Source organism: Camelus bactrianus, chromosome 1, assembly GCF_048773025.1.
Source record: "Camelus bactrianus isolate YW-2024 breed Bactrian camel chromosome 1, ASM4877302v1, whole genome shotgun sequence".
Lineage (NCBI taxonomy): Eukaryota > Metazoa > Chordata > Mammalia > Artiodactyla > Camelidae > Camelus > Camelus bactrianus.
In genome coordinates, this window is record NC_133539.1 from 50882610 (window position 1) to 50898874 (window position 16265).

The following is a 16265-nucleotide window of genomic DNA, read 5'->3' on the forward strand; positions in this document are numbered from 1 at the left end:
AGTGTAGAGTTATACTGTGTCCATGGATTAGAAGACAACATAATAAATTTGTCAATTCTCCCCAAACTAACACATACATTTAACAGAACTTCTATCAGAATTTCAGCAAGTTTTTTTTTTTTTGGTAAATATATGATTTAACTGGAAAGGCAAAATAACTAGAATGGCTAAAACTATTTTGAAAAAGAAGAATGAGAGGAATCAATTTATCCAAGTTCAAGACTTATTACATAGCTACAGTAATCGAGAAGGATGGTATTGGCCAAGGAATCGACACATAGATTAATGGAACAAAAAGTAAACCTGGAAATAGACCCACACAAATATGCCTAAATAGTTTCTGACAAAGGTCCAAAAGCAATTCAACGGAGGAAAGAGAGCCTTTTCAACAAATGATGCTAGAGCAATTAGACTTCTGTAGAGGAAAAAAAAAAAAAAAAAAACTAAATCTAAATCCCACATCTTATACAAAAGAACAGCAAAACAGGCCACAGACTTAAATGTAAAATGTAAAACTATAAAACCTTTAGGAAAAAAATAGGAGAAAATCTTTGGAATCTAGGGCTAGGCAGAGTTCTTAGAACTGAAACCAAAACTAAGACTTATAGAAAGAAAAAAAATCAATAAATTGTCTTCAACATAATTAAAAACATTTGCTCCAAAAAAGATCTCGTTAAGGGAATAAAAACATACAAGCTATAGACTGCGAGGAAATATTTGCAAACAATATATTCAACACAGTACTAATATCTAAAATAATAAAGAACTCTCAAAAGTCAACAGCACTAAAGTAAACAATGAATGTGGGCAAAAGACAGGAAGAGATATTTAACCAAAGTTATATAAGGGGAAAATAAACAAATGAAAAGATACGCTTGTTAAATGAAAGTACTGACCTAAAGGTGAAGGCCCAAACTGTAAGATGTTAGAAGAACATACAGGAGTAATAGCTTCTTAATGCTGGGAGAGAAAAGAATTTCCTAATCCTTAAAAATCATCTGAGTTTATTAGTAAAATGAAATTCCTAGACTCAAAACTCAAAGGGTCATTGAAGTCCCACCACAGAATCACCACCCTGAAAAGATCCACCTAGCCCGTCTTTAACATCTCTATTTCTTTTAGTTCATTATTTAAATTACAATGTCAATAAATATAAAGATTTTAAAAGATACCATGAGACTCTTTAAAACAAAAGACTAGGTTTAAAAAAAAGAAACTTACAGTTCTTCCCATTCCTTTTTTCTCTGCTGAAGCTTCAGTTGGGCCCTTTCAGCTTTTAGTATAAGTTTCCTCGTTTTCTCAATTTGATTTTCCACCATAATTTCACTTAGGGTTTTAGGCCGAAATTTCTTCCCTTTTTCTATAATTGACTCTTCTGGCACACTAGTACTCCCACCTGTACAGAAAGTCAACATTTGTTTTCAATCTTTTTGAAACATCAAAATAAAGCTCTCAAATATTGTTTTTAACCTGCCACATTTTAAAAATCTAAGAATACAATGAATCTATAAGTCACAGTATATATTAAGCAACTACTATGAATTAAATCCCATGATACATATTTTAGAATACCAAAACAAAGATATCTAAATCAATTTTTTCTCCTCAGGACCTTATTAAAAAGTTCACAAGATGAGATATATATTAAACAATTAGAGAACAAAGTAATGAATTAATGGACCACTGACAGATATTAGGAAGCTGGGAAAGAGTGTGACATGAAGGTGGGGGAAGAGAAAAGCAAGTGAGTCTTATTTGACATGTGTAATTTGAGGTGACATATACCAACTGTACTGTTCTGTGGCCAATTAAAAAACTGGTAAGAAACACACAAATCTAGAACTTAAAAATTATTGGCTTTATCACAGAAACATGAAAAGATGCTCAACATCACGAGTCAACAGAAAAATGCAAATCAAAACCACAATGAGCTATCACTTCACCTCCGTCAGAGCAGCTGCTATCAAAAAGATGACATGTATTAGTGAGGATGTGGAGAAAAGGGAACCTTTGTGCACTGTTCGTAGAAATGTAAACTGGTACAGCTACTACAGAAAACAGTATGGAGGTTCCTCAAAAAATTAAAAACAGAACTACCACATGATCCAGGAATTCCACTTCTGGGTATTTTTAAAACCAAAGGAAAAAACCTCACTAATTCAAAAAGATACATGTACCCCTATGTTCACTGCAGCATTATTTACAATAGCCAAGATATGGAAGCAACCTAAGTGTCCATCAATAAACGAATGGATAAAGAAGATGTAGTATATAGACATATGTCTATACACACACAGACACACACACAATAGAATGTTACTCCACCATAAAAAAGAAGGAAAGCTTGCCATTTCTGACAACATGGATGCATCTAGAGTATTATGGTAAGATGAAATAAGTCAGACAGAGAAAGACAAATGGCGTATGATTTCACTTATGTATGGAATCTAAAAAACAAAACAAATGAACAAACATAACAAAACAGAAACAGACTCATAGGTACAGAGGACAAACAGATGGCTGCCAAAGGGGAAGCGTTTGGAGAGATGAAAAAGGTGAGGGAGATTAAGAGGTACAAACTGCCAGTTACAAAATAAAGGATTCAGAGGGATGAAATGTACAGCATGGGGAACAGTCAGTAGTGTTGTAATAATTCTGTATGGTGACAAATGATAACTAGACTTGTGATGATCATTTTGTAATGTATAGAAATATCAAATCACTATGTTGTGTATCTGGAACTAACAGTGCTGTAGGTGAATTATACATCAATAAAAATTAATTAATTAAAATAAAATAATTGGCTTTATCAATTAATAAGTATCTACTGGGAAAATTATTCTTTTTTATGTTCAAGCTACTAGAACATATAGATATACTTTAGATATACATAAAAAAATTAAATAATATAGATGATTATATAGTTATAAGCCACCATTTCCATTTATATTTCAACTATATGGTTCCACAGATAAGAAAGAATTTAATATGGGCTGGGTGGCCACAGAAAGGCTTTATAATAAAAGTGTAATTCGATCTGGATCCCCAAGAACTGGTAGAATTCCGAGAGGAGAGGAGTGAATTGGTCACAGTTAGGAACATGGGTGTGGAAGTTTCAGGCATAATCAGGAAGCAGCAAGCAGGGCTGTAGGCTAACGTGCAGGTTGAGCAATATGAGAATACACTATTGGAAACAGAAGACAGATACACTGTGGACAGATTAAATATGGGGATAATGGTTTCAGAATTTATCCTAGAGGCAGAAAGGAACCATTAAAGGTTTCTCAATCAAGAGAATGAACCAGTGTTTATGTCAGTCCTGCATCATGGGCACTAGCCTGGGTCTGGGAAGGCTGCAGTGCCCTTTATCCTTGACTGGGCTCTCCAAGCCACTCCCAGAATTCTTTTGTCTTCTTCCTACTCATCCGCAGTCACCCTGTGGGCAGTTACAAGAGGCAGGGTGTAGAGATTAGAGGTACTACTTTCACATCTGTATCCTCAGCTCATCATTCTGTTTAAAGCATACACTCTTAGAAAATAGAGTGGAATCCATGTGGTGTTCTAGCCCTGCACTTTAGGGTGAGGCCCAGGAATCTGGGAACAAACACTGCCTAGAAAAACAAGCATCCGCGGAAATCCTAGATTTTGTAAAGCTGGATGTGGGAAGTCAGTCAGCAGCATCGGGTCTTCTTAGCCACTCAGTCACGTGCCCGGGATTCAAAGGTTCTGCTCACAAAAAGATAATTCAGTTTTGAAATCTGACTAAATATGGATTTAAAAGCTTTCTTGTCATTTAGCTTACCGGTATCTTTCTGGCTTTCCTTTCTTCCAGTTCCCTCTTTTTCAAACCTCTCGAATTTGCTTGGTCTTCTCTCTGACTGACTTGCCCGTTTGGATTTGGTGTATTTAGAGGGTTTCACAAGCCTATAGGAGGATATCTTGTGATCACTTTGTATGGCATGAACCACAATAGTATCACTTTCCAATGAATCACGAAATCTGGGGGGAAAAAAGTATCTGAAATAGTCACCACTTTAATCATTCTGCATGATTATGAAGTAATAAAATAAGACCTCAATATACTATGCTGATAAATAATACCATTATATCATGCTGGATCCAAAATTTAACCATGCATATACCAATAAGGATGTGGCGGAAGTTGAATAGGACTTGGTTAAAGAGCAAGTAGAATTTTCTTTCTAATGAAAATACTGAACATCTCATTATTAACAGTATAATACCGTTATTTTGCTAATATGTAGAAGAGTCAAAATTTTTCAGGCAGACTGCAGTTTGATGGTAAATGGATCATATCAAACTCTGAGGAAATGTAATTCATCTTCCTATTATCTCATATATTTTACACATTTATAATATAATGTATATCTCATATTAGTATATGATAGATAATAGCTGGGGAGATTATATATCCATATATCATGTATCTCATATTATCATATTTGTCTCTGTAAAAACCATTAAGCTCAGGAACCCATACTACTTTCCAGTTCGTCTTTCTCTTATGGCCCATAGAGATTTATCTTTTCAAAGTTCTTCATCAATTAAATTGTTGCTATCTTTTGGCACTGGTTCACAATTATTTCCTCATTTTTTAATTTTAGAATTTAATTTATTTATGTAGATAGCAATTATTCCTTTAAAATGCCTGTTATATCTAAATTGATCTATAGACTCAATGTAATTCTAGTTAAAATCTTAACAGGATTTGTTGTGAAAATTGACAAATTGATCCTATGCAAAGGACCTAAGCAATATTGAAGATGAAGAACAAAGCCAGGGGATTTACATTTCAGATGACAAGAATATTCAAGGTAGTGTGACACTAGCACAAAAATAGATAGGCCACTGGAATAGAATGAAGGGTTCAGAAACAGACCTACATATATGTATATGTGGTTACCTGATTTTTGACAAACGCATCACTACAATCCAGTGAGGAAAGGATGGTATTTTCAGCGAATGATAGTAGGTCAACTGATTAACCTTATAGAAATAAAGGACACGATCTCTATCTTATGCCACCCACAAAAGTTATCCAAGATAGATAATGGCAAAACAATAGAGCTTCTAGAATAAAATGTAGGTGAATTATTTCATAAACTGGGAATAGGCCAAGATTCCTCAACTACAACTTAAGAGTATTAACCATAAAAGTTAGTGAAAATATTAATAAATTGAAAAGAAAAACATTGACAAATTGAACTTGATTAAAATTTAAAACTTCTGTTCAAAAAGACACTATAATGGGAATGAAAAGGCAAGCCACAGAGTAGAGCAAGCTATTTTACATGCATGCACCCATAGGTATGTCATATACATATGCATCATGCATATGACAAAAGACTCATCCAGAATTTATAACTCCTAGAACCCAATTTTTTTAATGAAAAAAAAGACTTGAACACCTAACAAAAGAGAATAGACAAATAAACATTAAGTGTTAGGAAAAGGGACTGGAAGTCACCCACCAGGGAGATGTCAATTGAAATCATACCCAGACACTACTACAGAATAGCTGAAGTTTCAAGAGCTGACAATGCCAAGTGATGGCAAGCATGAGTGTTATATTTTCAGTTGTGTCCCCCCACAGAAGATATGCTGAAGTCTTAACCCTCCCCGCAGACCTCAGAATATGACCTTATCTGGAAATAAGGTCTTGACAGAGATAATCAAGTTAAAAATGAGATCATTAAGGTGGGCCCTAATCCAACATGATTGGTATCCTTATAAAAAGAGGGAATTTGAACATGCACAAGAGGAAGATTATATGAGGAGACACAGGGAGAACACCCCGTGAAGACAGAAGATTTGGAGTGACGTATCTACAAGCCAAGATACACCAAAGATCCCGGGCAAAACCACCAGAAGCTCAGAGAAAGGCATAGAATGAATTCTCCCTCCCAGCTCTTAGAAGAAACCAATTTAGCCAGAACTTTGATTCTGGACTTCCAGCCTCCAGAATTATCAGACAATGAATGTCTATTATTGTAAGCCAGCTGGTCTGTGGGTATTTTGTACTAGGAAATGAATCCAATGGGAATCAGTTGGAACTCTCATACACTGATAATCAGAGTATCAATTGGTTGAGCCATTTTGGAAAACTCTTTGTCAGTGTCTAATAAAACTAAACATGTATAGAGCCAATGACCCGGCAGTTCCACTCCTGCTTATAAAGCAAACAGAAATAAGTGCTTACATCCACCTAAAAACATGCACAAGAATGTTCATACTGGGATTCTTCATGGTAGCCAAAAAATAGAAACAAATCAAATATCCATCAGCAGTTAAATGGATTAATAAATTGTGGTTTAAAAAAATCATTTAATAGAATATTACAAAGCAATGAAAAACTATGAACTACTGCTACCTGCATTAACATGGATAATCTTAGGCATGATACTAAGTAAAGAAGCCAGATACAAAAGAGCTCATACTGCAGCATTCCATTTATATGAAGTTTACAGAGAACACTAACCTATGGTGGTAAACATTCATCTTTGGAGAGTAAATATTTACTCAGAGAAACCCATGAGGGAACTTTCTAGTTGCTATAAATGTTCTTAATTTAGGTAGTGGGTATATGTGTTTATGCATCTGTAAAAAATGTTATCAAGGTATTCAATTAAGATTTATGCATTTTACTATATGTAAAGTATATCTCAAAAAGGCAAAAAGGAAAAGCAATTTCCTCTGGGAAGTCATGTTGATGGATGACAGGGATTGGACAAAAAATTGTTGTCTTTCATTACAAGTTCTTTGGTTCTATTTTATTTTTGGTTTTTTAATATGTACATGCTCGTGTGTTAACTAGATATAAAGTAATTAATTAGTCAGAAACAGAAGTAAATATGCATGCCACCATTTGGTTTGTAGAAAAAAAAAAAATTAAACCAGGGGGGTGTGAGCTCAGGAAGTTATCACCAGCAATGACAAGAGGATTCCTGGGGAGTTTAGGAAGTAGAAGGTACTTCCAGAGACCTCTCATCTGACCACTTCAATTAAGCCACTGTAAACTACTTCATTCAGCTATATACTCTCAAAGCCAAAAAGAGACAGAAAAATACCATATGACATCACTCATACGTGGAATCTGAAAAAAAAAATAGAAAGAAAGAAAGGACACTATGAACTTATCTACAAAACAGAAACAGACTTGTAGACTTAGTAAACAATCTTATGGTTACCAGGGAAAGGAGGTGGGAGGGGATAAATCTGGGAGTTTACAAATGTTAGCCACTATATATAAAAATAGACTTTACAAAAGTTTTCTTTGTATAGCACAGGGAACTATGCTCAATATCTTTTAATAACCTTTAATGGAAAAAAAAATCATGAAAACGAATAAATGTATATATATATGCATGACTGGGACGTTGTGCTGTACACCAGAGATTGACGCATTGTAATTGACTGTTCTTGAATTTAAAAAAAAACAACTATATGCTCTCAAATATCTTAACTAGCAGGACATATGGATCCTACCTATTCTGTAGCTTCATTAGGCCAAGGTGATGTTTCTCTTTTTCCCAAGCTAATTCCTTCTCCACTTGATGAATTTTATTAGCAGTTTTTCTGTCAATCTCAGCACGAATTTTGGAATCTAGATCAAAATCCTGCAGATAAGTGGATTTGTTCATCAAAATGGGTACTTACAGCAATGTACCTTATCATATTTCATACATGAATACATACTTTTAAGATTTGTCTTCAATTTCATGCCACATAACTCTTAAATATCACAAACTCTCTCATTCTAGAAAGAAATAACATACTTTTGATTTTACTGCCACAAAGTATGGAGAAAAATTCCCAGAAATAATTAAGCCACTATATATAAAAATGGAAATAAAGTTACATATTAAAAAAGATTTTTCCCACAATAAAAACAATGAATGCCAACAGAATATTTGGAGAGTGTACAAAGTTAAAACAAAACTCTCTACCCCAAAGCAACTACTGTTATATAACCAGCTGTGCACAGGGTAGTTCATAGCAGTTGATCATTAGCTGAACATCCCCTCCCATGTGACCCCACCTAGGAAAGATGGCAGTGTCTTTGGCATCTTCCTGATAATAACCAAATGCTGATTGAATGTCCTTCACCAAAGGAGCCATTTTCCCCATAAGGATGCTTAGGTCTCATGTTTGTTTCCTTCATTCCTGGAAAGATGTCAGGGCCTTCATTCACACTAAGTGGTAAGTAATGATGTATGTATAAATCTGAGCCACAGAACTTACCTCAGTTGTTCTTAATTTTGAATTATGTCACCCATATTCTGCAAGTGTCAATTCTTTTCTTGGGAAAATAACACGAACATCTTTTAACCATTACAAGTTAATATTTTAACCAATATAATGAGTTAATTATTACGATTTCACTGAAGTTTGTTTTTTGTATATATATACACAAAACTGGCTAAATGCTTCTGGAATTATAGGACTGGGTAATCTATAGATATAGTCAGGAGCATAAATTCTGGGCTTTTATTTGATTAGGTTCTTGATAGTAATTCCATTTAAGATAATGTAAAAAGTGGGAAAAAATTATTACTAGCAGATAGCTGGAGGCTTTGTGATACATCACAAAAGAAAAAAATTAGCACAAAATTAGCTTAAATAATTTGGTGTCCTCATACCTACAACTAAACCAAGTCATCTTTTAGAAACTTTTGTGGATAAACCAGGTACTATCTTTTCAATAGAGCTGATGAATTACAGAAATGGAACCACAGAAAATCAAATTATACAGTATGTGCCTATCCAACAGTTAGCTATCTTGGCTAGGTATGATAAGGACTGATAACCAGATTCAAACTTATATTTGTATCTTATTACCCAAAAAATGTGAAGTAGCTAAATCCTGAAGTAAACTTTGTTAAAGAGGCTTATCTATATTCAAACCAAGTTGTATGACAAGTTCTACAGTAGTTTAGTTGCTGTCAACACATTGGCCAGATAAAGGGAAATTTAAAGATGATTTTAAGCATTCCTGCTTGGCAAAACAGCAGTCTCAATTCAGAAATAGCCTAATGCTAAAATTAAAATCAAATTTATTTTAGGCTTACTGTCCGTTTGAACTGCATATGTTTTGGTAATTCTTCATTCATCTGTAGTAGTTTCCATAATTCATTCCTCAAAGCTTTGATTTGTTCTCTCTTTCCAGCCTTGATCTCTTCCACTTCTTTCATTAATTTGTCATGTTCTCTTTTTCTTCTGGCATTCTCAATACTGAAAACAGAAATTTAAAAGGATAACAGGTTAAAGATACAGAAACAAAGAGAAAATTAGTATTCAATAATTTGGAAATTCATTTAGCTTGGTCAACTTCAGTAAAACGTTGGTTTTGCAAAACCTAGAAGATATTTATCAAAAATTCCCATACCTGTAGGCTTTAGGATCATCAATATCTTCTGGAATTGGTTCTGATTCTATCCCAAACTGTAGGAAAAGGAAAAAAAAGGTTAGTTCCTTTAAACTGCGTATTTCCCTTAAAGTATGTAATAAGGAGTAAGTCGAGAGTTTTTTCCTGCTAATTTCTAACAGTCGTAGTCGTATTTTCACAAAAAATAAACCAGGGAAAAAATGTATTTGTTTCTATTTCACTTAAAGGGATAGGTGGAAAAAGTCTTGAAACTCAATCACATGTATGCAAAATGTTAGTATCACCATATTCTCTTAAAAATGTGAATTATTAATATTCATGTGTTAGTGACAAAAAATACAAAAAGTCCTCCAAGTCACTTATTTTAAAATACTGTTTTTTAGCATATCCCTTTCATACATGGTTTGATGTCCCCCAAAATACCCCATGTGTACACTTTAAATATATGTATTTTTAAAATTTTAAGTGTTTCACTCAACCTCATCAAAGGCATTCAATGGGAAATACATAGGATAATATAATCCTTCTCCTTGAGAAAGATACGAAATATGAATCTCCCTTTAGAAATTAATTAAAATTAAGGAGTACTATGAAAGTAAATCACTTATTCAGATGCTGTGCTGAAAAATATCTTAAGCTGTTAAAGAGGAATTATAACACAGCCAACTAAACAAAAAGACTTAGTTTGCTAGCTAACCAGTTCTCAAGTAAAACTGAACTTGTTTATTTTCTGTTCTCTTTGTTCTATTTTGCTGTCATTTGTTGTAAAGAAATAGATTCTCTCTTGATCAAGTTGTTTAATTACAGTACTAGTCTTTATACACATAAAATATAAATCTACATTTATGTAACACAAGGTTTATGACTTTCACAAAGTGAAGTCATAAAATATGACCAAGGTAAGAGAAAGTGATGGCTAATACATTTTACTTACTTGATTGAATTTTTTTATTCTTTTATTGCTCAGAACTAAGCCCCTTGGTTTTCCAATATCAGTTGTGATTTCCAGGATTTGATACTGGAATCAGCCAACCAGCTCCTGACCTCAGCTGTCTACAATAAATTTCAGTTAAACAAAGGGGCTTCCAAACAGTTCCAAAATATGTACCAATTGCTCTCAATCCTGGCTGCACAGTAGAATCAGGGGGGCTGGGGTGGGGCGAAATTATATAAAATACGTATGGTCCCCAACTTACAATGGTCAACTTAACAACTTTTTGACTTTACAAAGGTGCAAAAGCAATATGTACTCTGTAGAGACCATACTTCAAGTTTTGAATTTCAAGCCTTTCCTGGCTAGGGATATCTGACAGATCCTCTCTCACCATGCTGGGCAGCTGCTGCAGCCACAGCTCCCAGGCAGCCACACGATCATGAGGGCAAACAACTGACAGACTTACAACCATTCTGTACCCATGCAGCCATTCTCTTTTTCACTTTCAGTACAGTAGGCAACAAATTACGTGAGATAGTCAATATTTTTTGTTAAATAGGTTTTGTGGTAGTTGACTTTGCCCAACTGCAGGCTGATGTAAGTATGCTGAGCATGTTTAAGGTAGGTAGGCTAAGCTGTGATGTTCAGTAGGTTAGGTGTTTTCAGCTTATATTTTCAACTTATGATGGGTTTGTCAGGACACAACCCCACTTGCATGTTAAGTTGCAGAAGGTCTGTACTGGTGCCTCGGCCTCAACTTCAGAGATTCTGATTTAATTGCTCATGGGTGGGGCTCAGGTATCTATACTTTAAAGTGCTCCCCAGTAATTATAAAATACAGTAAGAACCTCAGACCTATGCAGAGCTTGGCTTTTTATTTTGTTTATTGAATTCTTTCTGATTTTGCCTTCTTAAAAGCAGAGTCTGCTTGAGTGACTTAAGAGATACTGACCGCAGTTGTACATAAAAGAACACCATTATGCAAACATGGAATGGGTTTTTTTCTCTCCAATATGGGTTTACATAGAGAGAGTTAGCACTAAGTAGAAAGATAAAGATTTTCATCTTGCTCGTACACTTTTCCTTTTTAATCCCTCTTCCTGAGCTGGATCTCTTTAGACAACAGTCCATTCTCCAAGTCTTGCTGCTATTAATAGAAATGGAAATTTACCTGGTCATATCTTCCCTACATTCTTTGTATGTTCTTTTGAAGTGGGCTACCTGTTAAATAGGAAGCCAATGTGCTCATAAGAATTTTTATTATGGTCTTTCTAATATAATTTCTTATTCTTTAGGAGCAGTTCTAATGGTTATTAGTAATTTTATCAAAGGATCCATTTTGATAATAGAAAATTCAGGTCCTACAATAGGGTAAAGAAATATAATTTGGGGATCCAAACCCTCAATCTTTATTACAAAGCCAATAATGTATTCTGCCTAAAAATAATTTAACTGAATCTTTGATGCTATTGTCATATTCTAATAGTAAAGACAATATTTTTACAACCCCTCTCAAAGGTACAAATTATGGTATACATCCTACATGCACCTCTTCAACAAGCGAACAAATAAACAAAAGGCAAAATTTATATCTGAAAAAAAATCCATCTTGAAAACAAAAATTTGATTGAGAAAGTGATTGAGATAGAAAAACAGATAGTCTTTTTAATTGGGGGACTTCTACACCTTTAGTAATGAGGTAAATTCAACATCTTTAATATTTGGTAACAGAGGCACCAGAAAAGCAAAAACATAATACTGCTAGGAAGGTAAATGTGTCTAAAGAGTTTCATTTTTAAAGAATATGAGTGTTTTAACATCACTATATTAAAATAAAGTTTTCATTGTTGTTAGTCAGATAGTTACCTACCCTTGGAGATGGCACTTTGGCTTTCATGCCTTTCTTTAACTCAAATTCAGAAAGAATGCTAAAAACAAAGATATTACTATCTGCTCCAGCAGTCACCAAGAAACGATCATCAAAGCTAGTGGAGAGGGACTTAACACATCCATAGTCATTGTCATGCATATTGAAGTGCCAGTATTCCTCCATGTGGGTCAATGAAAGATCGTCGTGACTTAGGATATAGACTCGAATTGCTCCATTTTGCATTCCACAAAACATCATATCTTGGGTAATGCTATGAAACAAAAGGAAAATAAATTGTTTCTTCATATTGATCTGAAAATGTTTTACATTAATTGACAAACGGCTAAATTTTTAATAACAAAGGTGTTATGAACTAAACTGTCCCCATCAAATCCACATGTTGAAGCCCTGACAAACTATGGCAGCCCTAGCAAATTAAGACAAACAGGTAAGAGGAGGAAAAGCCAATTTGAAATCTGGAGCTATTTATCTTTGTTCTTCAAAAGAATGACTAGCATATATGCTTAATCCTCAGTTAGCAAAGGACTAATGATTCAATTTGTGATTTCTCCAGAATCACTGTAACCCTGAACCTTCATTATCTGACCATGCAGTAGCATCTTCCTAAGCAACAGAAAGAAAATCTGTACAATTCAATTGTGTGCTACATTCTGACAGAATATTTGATGAAAGGGATTGAAATAGTTTCAGGATTATCTTCGGTTCTACTTTATTCATTTGCTTTATTTAACTAAACATTGTTTGAGTGCCTTTTCATTTGGACAGTTCTTTAAAACTGACAATATTCATCATGAACAAAAACAGCCAATAATGGGGTAGTTTTTTTTTTTTAAAGCTTTCTGAAATTCTGTTCACCTGAAAGTGATAGTTCTGATGGGATTATCCTCTGTATCCTCAACAAGACGGAAATCAAAAGGTTCATCTTTCTTCGCTGTGATATCACTGTTTCTGTCATATGGGGGGAACTCACAGTGATACAGAAAACCAGAATCATAGCCGCCCTGAAAAGGAGATAAACAACATAGAACATGGTACCTGAATGTAAGACACACATGAGCACATGAGGACTTTTTGATCATTTCAAATTTTAAAACATAAAACAAATGTCTTAAAACATCCATATTTATATGGTTTCTATCATTATAAGTTTTATAAAGCATTTCCATTTTTTCATTTACATGCAGTTATATAATTATAATAATACATCTTACAATGATTTGTTCCACTTAAAAGGCAATATAAGAGAGACTTCTTGTCTTCTTCCCACTTCTACCTACCTACTGAATTTCGTTGTATTTTCAGTATTACTCTGAATAAGTAGTGTTTAATAATAGAGTTTTACAGGTCATGGTTTTCAAAGATTTTCCATCTAGGACACTTTCTTTTTCTCCCGGAGGCTACTGCCAATTCTAAAAGTGGCAGCTGAGAGGCCAAGAAGCTAAGCAGAGCAAACTGTAGTGTCTTGGATTTAGGGAGAGAGAATTTCCAGGGTCCTCCAAGGAGCAGTCATTGTAAACACACCTTCCACTGGGCTTTCCATTACAACCCTGGTGCACTCTTCCCCACATGTATGAGTAAACTAGGTATAGACTGGCACTCACAGGAGGTAAAGCCTAATTTCAAGTCATCTCAGTCCCTGACTGGATGAAAGAGATCCAGGATTTCTAGCTGCTTTCCAGAACCAAAAATAAGTCTCCAGAAGAGAATGGCAACATACAGAGACTCAAGCTAATGCTACAGTTTTTCACATACAAAGGCTAGCATTTAATTTAAAAACAAAAACAAAAACTAGGCATAAGAGTAAAAACAGATCAAAGAGACAGAATTATAAGAGAGACTGATAGAGGTGTTTTCAAAAGGGAATTCAAAGTAACTATGATTAATGTATTTAAGGAATTTGAAGGAAATATAGAAAATTTTAGAAATCAACTAGAATTTATAAAAAACAGTACATAATGGAAAAATGAACATTCTAGAATTGAAAAATAAAATGACAGAAATTAGAAATTCAATAGATTGGTTTAAAGGCAACTTGATCAAGCTAAAGCTAGAGTTATGAAGCTGGAGCAGAATAAAAAAACAAAACAAAACAAAACAACACAAAAAACAAAAGTAAAAAACAGACAAAGGCAGGAGGGAGAAAAGAAGGATGGAAAATACAGCCAAAAAGAGGAGTGTAAGACACATATGGGACATAGTGATGAGGGTTAACATACATAAAATTGGAATTCCACAAGGAGAGAGTAAAAAGATGGACTAGAAGCAATGTTGTAGTAGATAATGTCTGAGAATTTTCTAAAACGGAGTAAAAATATGTTGAGATTCAAGAAGTGTTGTGAACCACAAGCAAGATATATATGAAGAAATTAGACCTTTTATCACCAAATCTTAAAACCGACAAGAGAAAAAAGATACATGAGGTTTCAAAGAAACACCAATAAAAAGATGTAGCTGGCAGAATGGAAAAGAAAAAATAAAAAGATACCAAAGTTTTGAAAATATCTAGCAGAAACAGAATTTTTTAAAAAGACAAAATAGGCACTATAAAGCAAAAATCTCTCAAAATCCAAACCAGAGCATTTCCCACCAACAGACCAACACTAAAGAAAATATTAAATGCTATTTTTAGGCAGAAGATGCAATTACAAAGATATAGAAGGGAATTAACAGCAAGAAAAAGGATAAACCAAAATGATGCTGACAATATAAAACAATAGTAAAATGCCTTTTGGGGAGTTGGCAAATAGGTGGGTCAAGCAGGGTGAGTGTCTCTACCTCTGAACTATACCTTAACCTTGTGTGCCGGTGCAGTTTAATGGTTAAGAGCATGGACTCTAGACCCAGACTGCCCGAGTCCAGATCCTGGTTCCACTTCTCATTAATTATACAACCTCGGATAAGTTCCCTAACTTCTCCGTGCCTTGGTTTCTTCTTATGTAAAACGCGAAGTATAAGAGCATTTATTTTATAGGGTGGTCACTTAGACTGGTGCCTGGTATAGAATCAGCAAGTTTCCGTACTTAGCAAACAAAAATACAGAATGTTTATTAACTTACTGTGGTAATTATTTTATGATATATGCAAGTCAAATCATTATGCTATATATCTTAAACTTACACAGTGCTGCATGTCAACTGCACCTTAGTAAAACTAGGAAAAAAAATTTTAAATACAGGATGCACAGTTGAATTTGAATTTCAGATAAACAAATATATTTTTAATATGTGTATGTCCCATGTAATATTTAAGTGGCAACCCAAAAGGTAAACAATGTTTGTTATAAAATTAATAATTTTTGCATGTATGTTTCAAGGACAGTAGATCTCTCTTATATCACAGTTGCTTCTGTGCCCCTCTCCTTCATGGTATGAGGACACTTCCAGAGGGCAGGGCCATGTCTTACTTATCCCTTTACCCCTTGAACTCAACACAAGTAGCCATCAATAATTCTTTCATAAAACACATAAGACAGACAAAGGGTAGATGCACAAATAAATGGAATCTTAAGGTGTTTTCATCACTACTTTCTATCCTTCTTGCTGCTGGCCTTCGTACAAGTCGCTATGAAAGACATATTTCTAAGAAAAGCTGAAGAGGAGAGGAGTTAACTCTCACCACGCCTTATAGCAACAGTCCTTAGCTAGTCAGTTCCCTGGCCTGGCCAAAGGTCTGAGACCAGTTATGCATTAGTGATAATCTTTCAAATATACTTTTGTGTCAATTATTACCTTTTTTTGGTGAATGGAATTGAAATCTGTGACAAGTTTATAATGAAGGAAATCTCACTTTGCAATAGATTCATAAAATGTTTTGTAAGAGTAAAAAAAAATAATTGTCACATCACTGTGACAGTCCCAGGTATTTGTCTCCCCATTATTTTTCTCTTCTTCCTTATTAGCCACATCCCAATTTCGTTCAGAGAGGCAATGTCACCATTTAAAAACAGTCATTTCCCCGGACTTCCATGTGGCCACAAAGCAGAGTTATAGATAATCAAAGGCAAGCGAAAGTCTACTGGGTAGTACTGTCATTAG

At 34.4% G+C, this 16265-nt stretch overlaps 1 protein-coding gene across 9 annotated transcripts in view; it reads right to left on the reverse strand.

Moving 5' to 3' along the window:
- CFAP44 (cilia and flagella associated protein 44) overlaps nucleotides 1-16265 on the reverse strand; it is a 107862-nt gene that overhangs the window by 35763 nt on the left and 55834 nt on the right. For 8 of the 9 annotated variants that reach the window (XM_010970814.3, XM_045507242.2, XM_045507241.2 and 5 more), the window contains 7 exons: nucleotides 13087-13232; nucleotides 12211-12481; nucleotides 9407-9462; nucleotides 9090-9252; nucleotides 7507-7637; nucleotides 3803-3999; nucleotides 1222-1396 (listed from right to left, as the gene is read on the reverse strand). In XM_010970814.3, coding sequence (XP_010969116.2) covers nucleotides 1222-1396; nucleotides 3803-3999; nucleotides 7507-7637; nucleotides 9090-9252; nucleotides 9407-9462; nucleotides 12211-12481; nucleotides 13087-13232 — 1139 coding nt within the window. The remainder of the gene's footprint in view (nucleotides 1-1221; nucleotides 1397-3802; nucleotides 4000-7506; nucleotides 7638-9089; nucleotides 9253-9406; nucleotides 9463-12210; nucleotides 12482-13086; nucleotides 13233-16265) is intronic. The other variant, XM_045507244.2, reaches the window with a different exon arrangement.